Below are 17,996 nucleotides of genomic sequence, written 5' to 3'. Positions count from 1 at the left end.
GATAAGAATAGAATGGGAGGATGGATGAAAGCCAGGAAGGCTCCCCGAGAGCAGCTTCAAAACATTTTTCAGCCGCTGTAATCAAAGATTTCCTCAAAGCCAGTGAAATTCAACAGAAACCTTAGAGAAATTGTCAAAGTTCTAAAAAATACAATGAGCTTAAAACTGAATGGAAAGAAATTCCCTTTTTTGAAAACACTGCAACTTTATATTGTTTTTCTTAAAAATAAAACCTCTAGCTTTTTGTATAAAGTACTAACCACACGTACAGCTCAGCCGTCCATAAAGGGATGGGTCAAATTCAAGAAATAAACCAGAACTTTTTACATTTTAAGCTGAAATCAAGACGATTATATAGCTAAATTCTGTTTACTCAATACACATTGATCTACCATCATGTCAACACAAAAGAAAAAGCTTCTTGGTGAAGAAAAACTGCCTGAACATAGTCAATGAAGACAGGGTCAGCACCCAACCGTAGCACTACTGCTCCATTTTCTTCAAGAAATGAATTGGATTGTTCATTAACACACCGTGGGCGGACACAGATCCAAAGCCAACCAACAGCCGAGTCCAAGCAGCTTTTGTTGTGCTGAATGTGAAAAGTCCTTGAGCGACTCCTAACGAGCAGCTAATTAAAAGCGTACTTTAAGGTAGTTTCCAGAAGGAACTTTAATAGAAAAATCGGTGGCCAAGTGTAACGTTACACTGCAGCTGTTGCAATGTCAGAACCCACTCAAAACCCACTGGGGCACAGCTTTGGAGTTGCAGGTGCAAAACCGCCAGAACACCTGCGACTAAAACAGGTGAGTACAGGGGAGGAAACTGAAGGTGTTTCCCAAACACACAAAGGGTTTATCCTTCACTTCCAAGCATTACACACCAACACAGACAACTCTGGCAGCTCATGCGGGGGGGGCTTGTGTCCATTGTTAGAGGGTCTCATGAGCCCCCTCGTTACTGTTTGAGGCCCAACAAAAGCAGCATTGATGGCACCTACCAGCAAGAAAGACCAAAGAAAATGCAGGAGAGAAAAAGAACAAAGAGAAAAGGAAGGAAAATCACTCTGCTGATGGCCTCCATTTATGTTCTAGGACTAGGAAACTTCCCCCACATCGAAAACTGTGGATTTATGGCATATGGAAAAATACTCATGTCAATAATCATACATGGCTTATTTATTCAATTAGTCCTCCATAATGGGTCAGGTTGAGCGCAATCACCACTGCCGGTGAATGACAGCCGCCTTCACACACCAGTCCGTCTGACAAGCTATTCATACACCAGCGCCCTCGTTTATGGAAATCATATGCAAACTCCCTGTCAAACCCTCCGCACATTCGGGAGGAATGGGCAAACTCCTCTCGCTTTTTTTTTTTAAACAGCTATGAGACTGACAAGCTTTTTATGAACAGAAATAAAATAAAAATTAAAAAAAATCCAGCTGGTTTGGACAGAGTACAGAGTTAACAGTAACTCATATTGGAATTGCAGCGATACTCTCATATAATGGAGGCCTTTGTGAGTCCTAAACACAAGTAGGAATTTTGTGGCTTTGTGTCGACATTCCAGATCATAGACATAAAGTCAATCCCTTGTACATTATAGCTCCTATGTGCTCCTCTGTGCCCTATATAATCAATCAAGGTGTCCCATCTTGAGCTGTCGCTGTTTGTTAAAGGGGGTGAGTTTTTGAACCCCGCAGAATTAATGGCCGAAGTCTACAAAAACAAATTGGGAACATTATAAACAAGAGGGATGGCGGTTTGGTAAAAATTAGACTTCAGGGTTAGGGTTTTCTAAGGAGCAAGGTTCCAATTAATGATAAGATGACTGCAGGGAGAGATTGGTTGGGAAATGCATCAAACGGTGGAATGGCTAAAGCCTTACTGCAGGCTGAAACGACCCAATTCCGATTTTTTTTTTGCCCCTATGCGACCTGTATCTGATCTTTTCATGACAGTCTGAACGACACAGATCAGATCTTTTCAAATGCGACCCAGGCCACGTGGGTATGTGGTCCTGAATCTGATACGTATCCGATCTTTTGAAATGCGCCCGCCGTCTGAACGGCCAGGCCACATGAATCTGACCCGTACGTCATCGATACGCTACAAATGTCATAATTCTGCGTTGAAGTAGGCGGGAACGAAAACATCAACCATGGTGGAAGATGCTGCTGAGACCAGTCGGTGGAAGGGAAGCAAGGTCACTGATTTGATTCATATTTGGGGTGACAGCTCTATTCAGGCCAAACTCCAGGGCTCTTATCGCATATGGGAGGTTTCTGAAAAAATTTCCAGCGAAATGGCCAAGTGTATTGTTGAACCTTTTTCCACAATGACTATTTTTCCCCTTTCCGACTGTGGTCAGAAGCGCGGGGGACCGAAGGCGGATCCTCCTTCGGGGTTCACTTCCCCGTTCGGACCCTCAGATTCTCTAGAGCGGGTTAATAAAGACTCAATAGCAGTTCCGCTGGTGGGAGGCCTTCTTTTATTATCGTTCTCCTTCCTCCCTAACACATAACATGAATGCGCGCCCCCACTGCCCCACAGTGAGGAGAGAGCTCTCTCCTCTCTCTTACACAGCCACACGTGCCATTCCACTACAGTGGGTACAGACAATCCCGGCTCCAATGCCTTCTTAAAATGAGAAGATTGTAATTGTGCTGGCTCCTTTTTGAAAATGAATGTAATAATGCAAAAAGAGCTCCGCTGTTGACAACACTATTATTGAGATCCATTGTTAACGTTAGCTCCGCAAACAACGAGTGACGTTGTTCACAGTTGAGTACTCATGGTCACTTCTGGGTCATTTCACGTTCACACAGGAGATCACAAAAAATCGCATTTAATTGGAAATGTGAACGGCCTTGCAAAAAAATCTGATTTTAAAAAAAAAAATCGGAATTGAGCATTAAGCCCTGCAGTGTGAACGTAGCTTTAGTCATATTCAACTGCACAGAGGTTGACCTGTATGGGTACTGACCCGTACAGGTGCTGCAGGGCATGGAGGGTCATAGAGAGGAGCAACTACACTTCAAGGGAGATGCGGGTTGGCTTGCAGTTCCTTAGAGGCTCATATGACCACTTCATGGGATGTTAATAAAATGGAAAATATGATGTTCTTGCATGTGGTAGATGTATGAAATATTTGCAGAGACAATGCAAGTTACACTTTGACCATAAAGGTGATCCTGTTGTTTATTGCCCTTAAGCTTTAGTTGTTGGTAACCCACCAATATGGGGGGGGTTGACCCGTACGGGTGCTGCACGCCGTGGAGGGTCATAGAGAGGAGCAACCATATCTCCAGGGTAGTACAGGTGTGTCTTGCAGTTCCTGGGAGGCTTGCACAGCCACCTCAAGCGGGGTTAAGAAAATGGAACATACGGTTACTGTGCTTGTAGAACATAGCCTTAAAAATACTCAAAATATGCAGTTGCACCCACTAATGACGTATGGATAATCTTGATATATCTGAATGCCATATTAACTGTTAGTAAGATGAGAGTACTGGACCCTTAGTGACAGCGCACGACGCACAAGTACCTGTGGAACAATACTACGCACCGAGTGTGTATTTTCCTCCAAATTCTAGGATTTATGATACACACTAGGCCTGCAAAATAACCCTCAAATTTGTCAGTATCGCGATATCAAGTTGTACAATACGCATATCACAAAGGTTGGCAAAAATTGGAATAAATGGTAACCTTAAAGGTGCTAAAACAATCTCATGGCAGCTTGAAGTATTTAATGAATCAAATAAATCCTTTTATGTATTTGACCAATCAGATGGACTCCTATGAATCATTGACCAATCAGATGCAGCCCTTTTATGTTAGATGCTCGCCTCCAATGTAGACGAGGGTCATTTGGAGTGTAATTTAAATTAAACTGTTGCAGTGAAATGGAAATTATGCATTTAGTTGTTTTGCCATTTGATAATGTATCTCAAGTTATATCGTCATCGCAATATTGATCACTAATATCGCAAATCGGGAGTTTTCCTCCTATTGTCCAGCTCTATTACACACTTGTCGCCTGCAACATGTCCATAGAGGAAAAAGTGTGCATGAACATTTTCACTCAACGGGATTACAGAGTGGTCTCTGATATTTTATAAGGACAACCTGCATGCCCAAAACAGGTTCTCCCATTTTTTTGCCTGCACACGTCCCAAATTTACCCGTAAGGTAAATTGTGACTAAGATGAAACCATACACATCGATTCAGGCTCAATAAACTGGGTTTGAAGTAATAAAACCAAATGTCTTGCAGTGAATTGCATTTTCCAGAAGTGGACACTGAAATGATAGTTTGTCATCAGGCTCTGGGTCAAGCCTTTCCTTGTCATGTTCAGTTAATTCAGCACCGTAAGCTAGAAAGCAGCTGTGGCTCCAACCACTCCACTCAGGATAAAGAGGATGTAAGGTGTGTCCAAACTGAGATTAAAAATTCAATGCCTCCTTCTCCCAACCTTCATATTTCAATCGCACAGATTCCCAAGCGTGACCTCCGGGTGGGGTTTATTAAACCTGTATGTTACACGTGTCTCCCCTCAGATGTTTGCTGGGGAGATATCCATCTACTCTGCGAATGCGGCGTCAAAGGCACGCCAGCAGTAAGTCCCAGCAGCTCCGAAAATTCGCTCCCCATAAAAATGTGCAGCGGATGGATTTCAGCGTGCGGCTTGCCAGAACCAATGGGGAGGGAGACGAAACGATTATGTTACAACAAGAGAGTTCCAATACTCCGAAAACAACAATCAGAGCCTAGGTAGGACATCCAGGCTGAGCTGCAAGTATGTTTGGCTGTTTATCTACAAAAGGTGCTGCTAAAGGAGACGAGTAGACGGCACCTTGCCTCAACATGCTGACTTTATGAGCTGACAGATGGATCCGGAGACGCAGAGATAAGCTGCAAAGTCCAAACAGCTGCAGGACTAAACTTTTCGCCCTAATAGTTACCCCTCAGAGTTAGATCAGTCAGCTGCATCTAGTGAAGAAAGAAAAACAAAGAATTCACTCCATCGTGTTTGTAGCATTAGAAAATGTGACATTTATTATAGGGTTAGCTGGATGTTCAATTCACAAATCTAATCAAGTGGAAGAATGTAAGTTTTTAAAGTGAATGAATGCATTTCAGCTAAGATTATGAATAAAAAATGCTAAATAATTATCAGTTACATCGATTACAGTCGATTGTAGTCAAACTGAGAAATAAAGATGCTTCAAAAATGAGTCAGCTTTCTATGGAAACCATTAAAGGCCGAGGCGTGGCGTCGTTACAAAATATTAGGGGAAAATGTAGTTGAGGTTAATATGAGGCACGAGTCCTCAATCAATATTTTGCGATAGGACTCCACAAAAATAAAATTATATTTCATATTGCAGTATAATGAATTCATTATAATCAGATTTGGTTAGCATGACTGAATAAACACAAGCAGTATTGATTTAGATCAAAGGTCTTTTACTGAGCTAGCAAAATAAAAGGTGACTACATAATAGGATAGTAGGCATGTAATTGTGTTCCAACGTTAATGTTTGAGCATATACTGAACCAACAAAAGGAGCCCAAAAGATTCCATTTTTCTCCTAATATAGTAGACTATAGGTTTTCTCCAGGTTAAAGATCCACTCCAATAAAATTCATGTTTTTGGTGTTTGCAACATGTTCTTCATGTCTGTCTTCGTTTTCCTCGTCTGAGCTGGCTGATCTGACTCAAACCTGTACTACTGTATTGCTCCAATATTGGTCACCATTTTTGCACCGGTGATGATAGAGCATGATGGGATGAGAGTGTATAAAAAAAGGGGATGATGGGAAATAAGGGAAGGCGCACACCTAGAAAACAGGGTTTTTTTTCTCATTTTGGCTAAAAACCGTATAATCATAATTCAAGGACCACTAGAAACACTTTTACAACAGATCAAAAGATGCGATTGCAGAGTAAAGAAATCATGATTGTATTATGAAACTCCAATAATGAGCTTAACTTGCTCAGACTTCAAATATCCAAAGCCCATTTTCTTAGCATTCTGTTGCATCCAACAATCTTAAGCTGTTTTAGAGCTTCGGCATGTGTGTGTGTGTGTGTGTAAATTACACTGCAGCCAGAGAACATTACAAAACAAATCCAGGGCTTAGGCATGGGAGTTCCTCTGCTTTTGGACTCAAAGTGCAGGCTCATGAGTTTGTGTCATGCCACAATGATTTAGGACTTAAGAAAGAAAAAAAAAATGATTTTCCTGAATGCTTTTTGACTTTGGGATGCAGCATGTAAATATTTGGTTTTTCTTCTAACTCAAAGACAGACTCAGAGAACCCCAAAGAAATAAAAGCAGAGAGAAGATAATGAGAAAGAGGGGAAATAATGGCCCCTGTACTGTGGGAGGGACAAAGAATGAAGGTGATGCATGAGAAGCAATTAGATGGCGTCAGCGGACCTATGGAAGAGTCGGGCGCCCACACCGTTGGAGCACCGAATGTCGCAGGGAATTCATCCCAGAGACAAAAGGTAACCGGGATTTCAGTGAGGTGAAGCTTTGGGGAAAACGGAGAGAAGATTCACAAACATCAGGACGTAGTCATGAAACAAACAAAAGGAGAAACACAGATTAGTTCTACAGTTTTAATCAAATTACTCTGACATCAACAGCACCTTGACGAACGCCTCATACCCAACCCAATCAATAGAACATCACAAATGGAAAGCCCTTTAGAATAAATGATTTAAAAAAAAACTTTTAATGTGTTATCAGTAATATGAAATTCTATTTGTGAATGCTGTGCCAGAGTTTGCACCTCAAAGTGAATTTTTAAGTCAAATTTAATGATTTATACTGTCAAGAAACAAACCAAAGATTGTGAAAGTGAACTTGCTTCTTCTAGCTAATTCTGGTCACCATGAAACATTATTTGTAGATCAAGGAAAACATTTGACTAAGCACCTATCACCATTAGTGTGTGTGAGCGTTTTCATTTTTCCCCTTAACTCCAGCTTTGAGGATCTTGTTTTCTTTTTAAAACTTGCCCACTCACAAGCTCTGCAAAAACATGGTTTTAATAAGCAAAAATTTCCCTTCCTGACTGCATTTTCTCAGTTTCATGATTACACACTTGACTTTTTTTTGACTCGCATGTTGTGAGACGACTTCCTCAGAAGCCAGCAACCAGAGGCCCGAACACGCGTTGGCCTCTGCTGTCGTTTCACATCCTGGTGTTGATGCCGCGCCAGCAAAGGGGAACGTTTGACGTTTGGGTTTCTCCTTGGGCCATGTGTCTCCACAGTCTGATTCTAAACTACTTCAGCTCATAGAAGTTCACATGTGTCCGCTCCACTCAAGACTTAAGAGTGGAGCGCCGGTCGGCTCATTTCCTCTCCATCCTAAAACAATTAAAAACAGCAAAGTCTAGTCCGTCTTTGAGCGCTGCTACCCTATTTTCTCCAGACAGAAACTACAACAGATAAGCAGACGGGCTCGGCTTTCACTGCCCCCCGTTATGAGTTCATTTCTTGACCGTTGGATTTCTTCTTCCTGGTGATCACAGGCAGTGAATTCCAGGCCCTTTACTTTACCCCCCTCTTCACCAAAAAGCCTTGTAATGTTTGATCCCAGGCCAGGGGGAGACTGGCCAGACATTCGGCCCAGGCTCTGGCGCCCTACCGTCAGTGTAGCATGCACTAAAGCTCCCCGCTGTGTGGCCCGGAGGAAATTACACAGCCATGAGAATTAGAAAAGCCCCCGTCTATTGAGCGCAGGTTAAAGCAGGGGAACAATACTTTTGACTCCCACTCAAGCTTCTCTTTTGTGGAAAAGCTTAAGAAGCATCTCTTGCTTAAAAAGTGGGAATCAATGGATGGAAAAAAGAAGAAAAATCAATAGGTTCCTCACTCTGCTAATACTTCTTTACAGATGCATTTTTAGAAAAAATTAACAAACAAAAAAAACACAATCAATCAATTCCCCCAACTTTTAGAGTCCAGTTGGGCTGAAGATCAGCTCCACACATGATCTGGATTCCCCTTTTAGCATAAAACTGTAACTCCTGTAGTTCGACACTGTTGAACTCCAGTGAGTACCCACATTTCTGATCCCACAAGAACCACAAACCTGATTCTCTAATCTGGTGCTTTATCATCTGCTGTAGATTCTCCCCACGACATTTTCTTTAAATCATCATCTTTATTTCTGAAAAATGTCCCTCAGGTCGAAAGAAAAACAGCCGTTTAATCCATCCCTCTATTAGCTGCTTTTCTTCCCCATCAGAGTGTGGAGAGTTCTTCATTTGCTGTGTCATGGAATCAGTATGTCTGACACAGCAAAACTCTGTCATGATATAGATGCATAAGTAGCTTATACATAGCAGTGGAGATTTTAAATAGGTTGGAATTTAAAAATAAAACTAGTAAAGGAATGAATAATGATAACTGGATAAAAAGAAACAAAGAAATACAGTGTTTGATTAAAAGAAAATAGGATTACATGTAAAAAATTCTCATTAAAAAAAAACGACAATTTTGACTAAAAGTTCAAGATGTTTCAAGCATTAGAAAAAACATTCCACTCCAAACACTCCTGAGAGTGGAAATAAAATCTTATCCTCTAGAACAATACACTTCAAAAGTCATCATTTTTCTGATGATAGAGGACATGACTAAGGAAAAGTACGATGTAAATTGCATTTCTGAGTATTTGGTTGTTCAAATGATTGAGAATTAGGAGCAGACGAAGAAATGCATTTTTAAAAGATCCTGTTTGTGTCGGTAGGCAACGCCTCAAGCTTCCTATAGATCCGTGTACTTTCTCAACTGAGCTGACATCTGACTGAAAACTGTACGGCTCGCCATTGTAGTTGCTAGCGTTATGTTTGAGGTGTGAGAGGCTGCAAGCTAGTAAGATAGCATGTAAACAGAGAGCTCTCGGTAACAGGGGGAGGTGGTGCTCCATACCAATCGTCCCGACTCAACACAGGCTGAATTTCTGATGAACTCCTGCCGCTCTACAGAAAGTAGAGTCTTTGGATTTTGGCTATAAACGGCATCATCATCATAATTGATAGATCACTGGGAACACTTTTCCAACAGATCAATAAATGATCGGAGTGGGCCTTTAAAAAACAGAGGAGGTTCAGAACTTTTCCTCCATTTATGGATTTCACTTTATGCCGTTTAAACTTTGCCCAAGGGCCTTCAACCCGCATCACATCTTTTACCTTATCAAGTCAGTCAGTAAGTAAATAAGACTTGATGGTCACCAAGCTGGTTTAGGAATGGTTTATCCCCTCATGTAGTGAGTGGGTGGAGGGAGGAGTCTGTCTAAAAAAGCTCCGGCCCTAAAGAGGGAATTCAAAACAGCGAAGCTAACTTTGAAGGGAAATGTCACAACAAGCGTGGCATGTCAGTAAATAGTAAATTTGCTCTAGAAAAAAAAATATTGATTCATTAAAAAAAAAAAAAAAAATCTAAAAACGAGGATAACAACAGGGCGGAAAAAAGATCACAACAGATTGAATAAGAGAGATTTATCAGCCAAGGCAGCTCTACGCCAAGCAGGATGTGAACAGAGCGGCCTGTGGCTGGCTGGCAGAACACGGGACAAAGTGCTCAATCATAAAAACAGTGACTCATGGATTACTGCACTTGGTAAGAAAACCTGTAAGATTACAACACAGAAAGAGAACCAGTGATGGGTGAAGATGAATATGATTCCTAGAGTAAAATCTTCTGCAAAGACCAGCCATCTTCACGGAAAGCATCACAAAGGGGATGCAGGCTTAGCACAACAATTTGTGAACGCTGCATAAAGCTCAACGCCGACTAACGTGTTCAACAACAGAGCTGTGATGTTCTCGCTAAAAGGGGAGGTGGGGGTAGTAGAAGCAGAGGATCAATAGTCGCTGAGCCGCCGCTCTGATGCTTCATCCCCTGAGGCTTTATTCACTGCATGTTTAAAGAGGAGCAAGTCACAATACAGGATCAGATAGGATTGACCACGGGATGAAAATGCGTAGAGTGTTTATTAAACTGATGTAGCGGAGCAGAAGAGCAGAGAGAAGGTGGAGCTGGGATCAGTCAAGAGGTTGTTTTCCAGCGAGATGGTTATTAAAAGGAAATGCCGGTCAGAGCTGTAATAAAAACGGTGAAAGGGGGATTAAAAGAATAAATGGCCCCATTTCTAGCTTTAAATTAGTACAGTAAAACTTCAATAATAAAGATTATTTGGTGCGTTCCTTTTTAGACACATTATTGGGGGAAATGATTGCCATATTTTTTGCACTGTAAGGCACACTTAAAGGCTTTTATTTTCCAAAAACGACAGTGGAATCTATAATCTACAATGCATTACATATGGATTTTTTTAGTTATTTATTTCCTGATGTCGAAGCGATTTTAAAAAGGTATGCAGAGCTCTGTAAAAAAAAAAGTTGCAAACAATGTCGGGTGTTAAACACACTGCCAACGGCAACACAAGCGCAAGCGGCCATTTCCACTCCTGCGTTAAAAACTTGCGTTCATTTGAAGCTAGGAAAGGCTATAATCATTTTGGGGCTTTACGTACAAAATGTGCGACCACTGACAGTTAAAATTGGTCGAACTTTGACCAATCTGGGATTGGGATTTGGATGAATGGTGTTCTAATTAATTCACGGAAGCCCCAGCCGTTTGAAAATTGATGTGGAGAAGAAATGAATGACTGCCGTTAGTGCCCGGCTGGAATTCTATCTACAATCTAATTCTATTTCGTATATCGGAATAGAGCTGTGAGAGAAAAAGCCTGGAGCAAGATTCACCAGATCTGTCCCGCTTTGGCATCTCGCACCAAGCCTCTTCCAACTGTAGGAGGGGGACATGCGCTAGTAAACAGAAAAAGAACCCCCTCTCTCACTTGTCCAGTGTGACAACCACGGCTGAAATGTGAGTTTAAGAATCTGCATTTAATGCATTCTTGAACCTGTGTCACATAAGCATAGCATAAACATCACTTTTAGCGTTGAAGCTTGCTAATTAAATATAATCACACGCTCGGCATGTATGCAGCCTAATTGTGAATGTGCTAATGTGTTGCAGTGTCAGACTGTTTTTTTTGTGTGTGTGTGTGTTACTAACAAGGTATGGGGTTAGCGTAGTCACTAGGGTTGTGCCGATGGACGATATCATCGTCCATCGTGATGGGTGACTGACATCCCGATGGAGAGACCACCATCGTGATGCCACGCCCCCGTCACGTTGCGCGTCGACACCATAAGCCGCGGTTACATGTACAAAATATCTTGATGGGATCAATGGTCGGATTAGAATCCAACCGTGTACATGGGCCCAGAAAAATGTTTTCAGAATATAAAAACGTTCACTAAGGTCACACTTTCCGTCGGAATAAATCATTCGCACATGCGCAGTAGGGTTTGAAAACCGGAAGGATATAAACTCCGCCGAGCGGCTTTTTTTTTTTCAAACTTTAATTGTATGTAACAATTCAATACAAACATTGTTAAACAGCGCCGAGCGGCTATATATATTGACATGTCAGCTCGGTAAAATACGAGATGATCTTCTAAACGTGCTTTTAATAATGTTACGGTTATTATGAAACACCTGTTCGCTCATCATTTGAATTTTAATCCGTGTGGTCAGTGCTTTTTCTGAACGAAGCCAGGATGAGAAGTATGATAACACGGGCTAACAACATTAGCTTTGGGTGGTGCTGCTTGCTGGCTGCACGTAAACATGTAAGAATAACATCAGCCTTTATTTAGTCGGGACACGACTGGAAACACAAATCCGCGTGATTGTTTGAATGTTTTCTAAGGACTGAGCGACATTTCTGCTTTGAAGCTCAAACCGCTGTGTGTGCTGACGATCCGAGCTGTGCTCAGACACACGTTTAGACCCGGTTCTGAGTTCGGTAGGTAGTACCCCTAGAGCTGCGGGACGGATCGCAGTCTTAAATCTCCCACACATAGCGCTCATGTAGCAAAGCATCCCCCCCCCTTCCCCTCAAACACAAAGCTGTAAGTCCGCGCTCCGCCGGTCCACTTCACTAGTTAAGTGCGGGAGCGGACTACTTCTTTTCTAATTTGTTTGTTACTTTTTTTGTTAAAGTCACTTCCCTCAGTTTATACTGGATCATCGCGGATTAGTCATTAGTTGGGAAATAAAATGAAAAAAGCAAAAAAACGAATAGCAGTTATATAAGAACGAAAAATGTAAAAATAACACCCCCCCCCCCCCCCCCCGACGATGTCATCGTCCATCCCGATGGTTGACAGCAAACATCGTCAACGGCCAATTTAAGGGACATCGCCCAACCCTAGTAGTCACGGTAGCATTCGTCTCAGCTGTATCAGTCTGTTTTTTTGTTTTTACAAGTGTTCCAAACACGGTTGGGAGTTACAGGTATTGTGAATTGGCTAACTTGGCTACTGTGTAGTATGTTACAAACAAGAATTACTGTGAGCGTAGTTAAGAAAGTCATTCTAGCGTCTCTGACTCTTGGCTCGCTTAATTCGCCTTCCAGTCCAATGCATCATTGATGGTGCGCCTTATAATGCAGTCCACCCTATAGAGTGGTAGAAATGGCAATGATTACATTCAGACCCATCTCGGTTAATGCCGAACGCCACATATGGGCTTCCTTAAAGTCCGTGTGGCTCAAGCAGAGACAAAGCCAAAGTGTTGATTCAGCTTCACAGGGATACGGAACGGATAAGCCGTGGCAAGCGCTTGCACACGTGCGTGCACGCATCCATGAGTGAGCGTGTGTGCACAGACGCACAAACACAAGCACACAGCCTCTCAGGGCCTGACCAGCTGTCTCCCTCTGCCCATCTCCATCCAAACCAGCAGGAGAAAGAAGAGATAAATCACTTGAACCGAGCCGAGCAAGCACAAGTGGTGTACGTGACACGAACACCCGCCCCAACTGAACCCAGTCCAAACCCGCCCCCGTGTTAACTATTGGAGCACAGACCGTTAAAATAAAAAGATTAAAAAACAACACCAAAAAAAAAAAAAAGGCGCACACCTACACAGACTTTCACACAGAGCTCATAAAGTCAAAGCAAATACCACATATGCCAGAGAGTCACACCCAGATTTACGTCATTACTCCTGCAAATGACCTAAGCTGCTGATATCTAGGTGATACCAACCAATGCAAACCAGTCTGGCTCACCTGACTACAGGTGAACACGCAAAGCTTTTGTCCACGGATGTGTGTGTGTGTGTGTGCACGCATGGCAGGGAGATTGTGCTCAATGCCAACAGCTGATAAGTGGAAAGGGTATATTGCATAAGACTCATGTTTGCTGTGGGTGACACAATGTATGAAAAACGGATACGGGGGGAAAAAAAGAGGCAGAGCAAAGAAAAAAAGAAATAGTTTCACCAGGATGTTGAATATCTTTGTCCACTCTGGATAGAGAGCAGCTGAGAAGTTTCTTTAAAAACACAAACCAAAGTTTTTGCTGTGGTAAAGCCCAGCTGAGTGAGAAGGGATGTAAAACCTGAGAAGGCCAGTTCTTCCACTTCACAGTACACACCAAAAAGTGTCGCAAATTTGCAAAGACGGATGAAGATGATCTGTATACTACACCTATAGGGTGTCTTTTCCACAAACTTATAGTTTCTCTCTCTATTTTTGTTGACAGCCCATTTTAATCAGTGTGGTTACCAAATAGACCATAAAAGATCCACAGGAGGAGGCACAGAACAGCAGGCGTGGATAAGACTTTTTTTTAAGTGTTGTTCATATTTGCTACGTGGAATCCAATCAAGGAGCAGTAAAAAAAAAAAAAAAAAAAAAACGTCGCTCTTCACCGCACCGCGCTTCGGGTTTGAGCTCTTCCATGTTGCACACACGAGGACCAGGGAGATCATGATAAAAGAATTTGCATTAAAACAGAAGGTGAAATGAAGCGGACTGCAGCTAAAGCGTGGTGAAAAAAAACAACAACCTTGTGACCCCCCTCACGTCCTTCCACCAGCCCCACATTTCATTCGGACAGCCAAGAACGAAAGGAGCGAGATGGAGAGATGCAAAGAGAAGGAGGGGGTTAGATAGAGAGGAAAATACAGAGAAGGGGTGGGAGGGGGGGTCTTTGCCTATGCACTCCCCATTCTCTCTATTTTTGTTTCTTCTTTTTGTGCAGGCCCAGCACACACACTCGCAGTGCAGTGGATTTTCAACTTGGCCCTCATCAGTTGTGAGTCTGATGAAACAAACACTGACAGCCTCTTTACATTTGTAAAGGTCTCTGCAGCAGCTGGTTCGTCCCACACACACACCCACACACATACACACACACCCTTTGAGTCGGAGGCCTGGCCCCAGCTGGGGCCTACAGGAAGAGCCGACTCTGCACAAAATGGCCCTGCCCGCGCAGCGCTGCACTCGCCCTCTGCTCACACACTCAAAAGTGTGTGTCATGTTTCGTTAGACACAACAACACAGCCACGCATTAGAGCTTAATAGTCATTACACAATCTTTACCCCCCTTCAACCGCCGAAGAGCAGAAACAAAGGTGAGCCGATACCCTCCAAAAGGGACCGCCGGGGCGCCCAAGACCTGCTCACATCCTCGTTTGTGACCCTGGTGGAAAAACGATTACGGCCAAGCCCCGTTTGCTTTTATTAGGGGTCTCCTCCACCCCCATTTTAAATCATTTTATGACTGATGAATTTTAATATCAGTTGTCAACAATGCGTGCTTGTTGGGTACAGGAGGTGGGGGTGAATGGGGGGCAACAACTCACACTTATGTTTCAGGGGGGAAATGGTTGAGCCAAGCATGTCTAATTGTCTTACGCTAATTAGGGGGCCGTAAAGGAGGGGGAGGGGGTCACTAAGGGTCATGTCTCAAAGCCTGGAGGGTTTACAAGAGGACCAGAACTTCTCTGGGTTGTTGTAAAAAATAAAAATAAAATACTTTCTTAAAGGCTTATTTTGGTCTGGACCAGACGTAATGGATCAGCCGCAACTGCTGAAAACACATGACAGATGTGACACATGCATATATATTCAGAACTGAAATGTGTTTCCTGTGCTTAAGCTGCACAATTAGCCAACTTTAAGTCTCAACACTAGGCAAATTAGGACTTGACGCCAAAAGCTATACGTTTATTCCTAAAAAAAAAAAACATGAAAGTCCATGGCTCCATTCTAAACCAGGACTTTTATTTGATTGAGTCACTATTTCCACAACATCCTGCTTTCTCGGCCCAGAGTTACTAGAAAACAGCCCGATTGGGTGAAAAAATGTGAGCAGGCGAGGCCTCTTGTTGCAACATCACTACATGAAACTGCATGGTCAGAAAAAGATCACAGCTGAGTCAGTGCTATGACTAAAAGAAATGACTGCTCTGCTACTTTCACTGGCATTTCAAAAATCCCAGATATGGACCGTTTCCCATCAATAAAAGCAGGTAAACTGGCACCAACATGTTAGAAGTAAAATCATCATCAGTGGAATGCAGATAAGGATGCATTTGCATGAGTCGTCCTTGCTGGTAATTGAGACAAAATATACAACCAAGCTTCCTATTAGGAACCAATAAAACTAAAATACTCTGAAAAAAAATCTTTTTTTTGCATCTATGGATAAGAATTCAATTCGTTTTGGGGGGTTTTATTCGTGGATTTTAAACGCCCACATGGGGAACTATTTTCTTTATGAGCCACTCCGCGTGTCGTTTTGTTGAGGTCACTGCGGGGGGGGGGGGGGGGGGGGGTCTTTGAGTTCTGCTGACTTAATGGGGCTTTTTAAACAATACATGTTGTCCGTTTGGGTCAGCAATCATTACATCAGAAGTGCAATAAACTTCTCGTGTAAAGTCACGGACTCTGATCCGAAATTTCAAAAAATATATAATAATATATACGTGTATGAGTCATGCGGTGGGCTCGGGTTAAAACTAGCCGAACTACTTTTGAACCCCCAAAAAGGAGCATGGAGCAGCCCTTCCCATCAAACTCAGCGATACTCGGACAAAAAAGAAAATGGTCGCTACATACATAAGCCTCTGCAATGCGACTGAACACAGACTCTTAAAAAAAAAGGAGGGGAGTGGGAGAAGACTGGGTCATTTAGGAGCACCGCGTTCAAACAGGCCGACCGAGCGGCGTTCCGTTCGGCAGGAATTCAGCCGTTGAGGTCGATACCTAAAAGGTTGGCAAGCTAGCCTTAGTGCTGAAAAAAATGGAGTTGCCCCCTCACCGAGCGGCACCTTCACAGAGGTCACAGCTAAAATACCGGCAGCCTGTCGCCCGTCACCTGGTCGAGAGGGTAATAGGCTAAAAACATATATAAACCCCAAAAAGAAAGTAACCTTCGTCGTGTAACGTGATAGAAATTGGGTGAGAATGCGGATTCGCGTAACCCCCCTTCCCTTCTGCGCTGCCTCACTCTTTATGGAGGAAATTAAAGAGCCGCCACAGCATGCAGTCAGTCCCCCCCACCACCACCACCAAAAAACGACACCTATTTCACCCTAAACGTGAATTATATACACATTTAGAGATACGACAACGCCTCTGATTTGGCCGACCTAGTCCTCCAGCAGCTCGGTTACAAGCCGAGATGAAACGCTCAGCATGGGACGAAATGGAAGCCGAGCTATGGCCGACAGGCTCGTCTGCGCTGCTTCGAGTAGCAAGAAGCGAGGGGGTCGAACAAAAGCCCAGTTTTCTGAGACCCTCCGTCTGACCACGGCTCTCCATCCACGACCCCCAAAACACGACCCAGGAGACGCGTTGCCTCCCGCTGTCGCGCGTGAAAAAACCGAGTCGAAACGAGCGAAAAGCAGCCCGTGTTCAGATAGCATAAAACATGGGGGGGTGGGGGGGTATCGAAGAATAAACACGAGCTGCACCTTTAAATTCACGGCCAGATCCGCGCTGACACGCCGACAAAAGCTCACATTTAATGGAAACAACCCCACAAAGCTGCCTGACGGTAACCTTCACAGCCCGCGATGAAAGTTTGTGCATTTTCATCGAGGCGAGCCGAGCGAACTTGAATACAGGAGCTGCATTTAGGAGGAAAAAAAGAGGGTTTACTTACATATTTCTTTTGAATGATATTCCTCTTAGGTCTTTCCTTGCTCATTATGCAATCCCACCCAAAAAAAATGTTTGGCTATAGAGAGAATGGCCACATGAATTTCTTCTTTCTTTTGACTCTCGCCTCTCCCGGAGCTCTCCGCCAAATGACGATTTAAATCCCCGGCTCGGTCGGAAAAGCTCGCTGGCCGTAGGCTGCAGGAATCCTCCGGCGGTGTTCTCTCCTCGGAGAAGTCGGAGCTAAATCCCCACGATTCAAGAGTCGACGACGGACAGAGACGGACTGGACCCAAACTTACTTGGGGGTAACATAGTCAAAACAAATGCACAACAATAACTTCCATTCGCCCGAACAGCTCGGCCACTCTGCGCACCCGCTCGTCTCGAAAACATGCAGATAGCCGAGGTTAGGTCAGCAAGTCACATCCTGCCCGGTATGACATCGTGAGAAAGCAATAAATAAAAAGAGAAAAATAAAAAAACAAAACGTTAGGAATCGCGGTGTTTCTGGCTGGAGCCCGCAACCATCGACAGAGCTCTCCAGCGGCACTGCTCTGCTGACTGAGAGCAGCTCCTTTCTTCCCCGGCCTCCGCCTCTCCGCCTATCACGGAGGCGCACGAGCGCGGAGCGGCAACTTCAAAGTCCCGGAGAGACAGCCCTCGCGAGCTGGCCGCTTGTTTCGTTCCCCCGTGGGGCGTTTGTTAAAAAATGGGATGGAAAAAGGAGAATCCATCTCTATATGTAGTCTATTTCGTGTTTTGGTTTGAAAAATGTACCACAGCAAGTAAGGGAATGTGGGTATTTCTGCATAAGGGTGTTTTGTCTACAGCAAGCATGTCCAAAGTCCGACCCATAGGCCAAGTGCGGCCACCGGCCCACAGGCTTCTGTCACAAAATCAATATTATGCAGCCCCCAGCAATTCTGAGAA

General features: G+C 43.5%; 1 protein-coding gene across 3 annotated transcripts in view; it reads right to left on the bottom strand.

Annotated features, from left to right (window-relative positions):
- The window catches only part of jarid2b (jumonji and AT-rich interaction domain containing 2b), a 101,641-nt gene extending 83,915 nt beyond the window's left edge, over nt 1-17,726 (bottom strand). The window contains exon 1 of one of the 3 annotated variants that reach the window (XM_023960183.2): nt 17,068-17,726. In XM_023960183.2, coding sequence (XP_023815951.1) covers nt 17,068-17,112 — 45 coding nt within the window. In that variant the 5' untranslated portion in view covers nt 17,113-17,726. Of the gene's footprint in view, nt 1-16,221; nt 16,313-16,552; nt 16,709-17,067 lie in introns of those variants that run through there. The other 2 variants (XM_078954579.1, XM_078954580.1) reach the window with 2 other exon arrangements.
- Nucleotides 17,727-17,996: the final 270 nt, after the last annotated feature.

This window comes from Oryzias latipes, chromosome 11 (assembly GCF_053564925.1).
Source record: "Oryzias latipes strain Hd-rR chromosome 11, Olatipes_Hd-rR_3.1".
NCBI classification, from domain to species: Eukaryota; Metazoa; Chordata; class Actinopteri; order Beloniformes; family Adrianichthyidae; genus Oryzias; species Oryzias latipes.
Note: the sequence above shows the minus strand (reverse complement) of the source record. Positions and strands in the feature narration are given on the sequence as shown.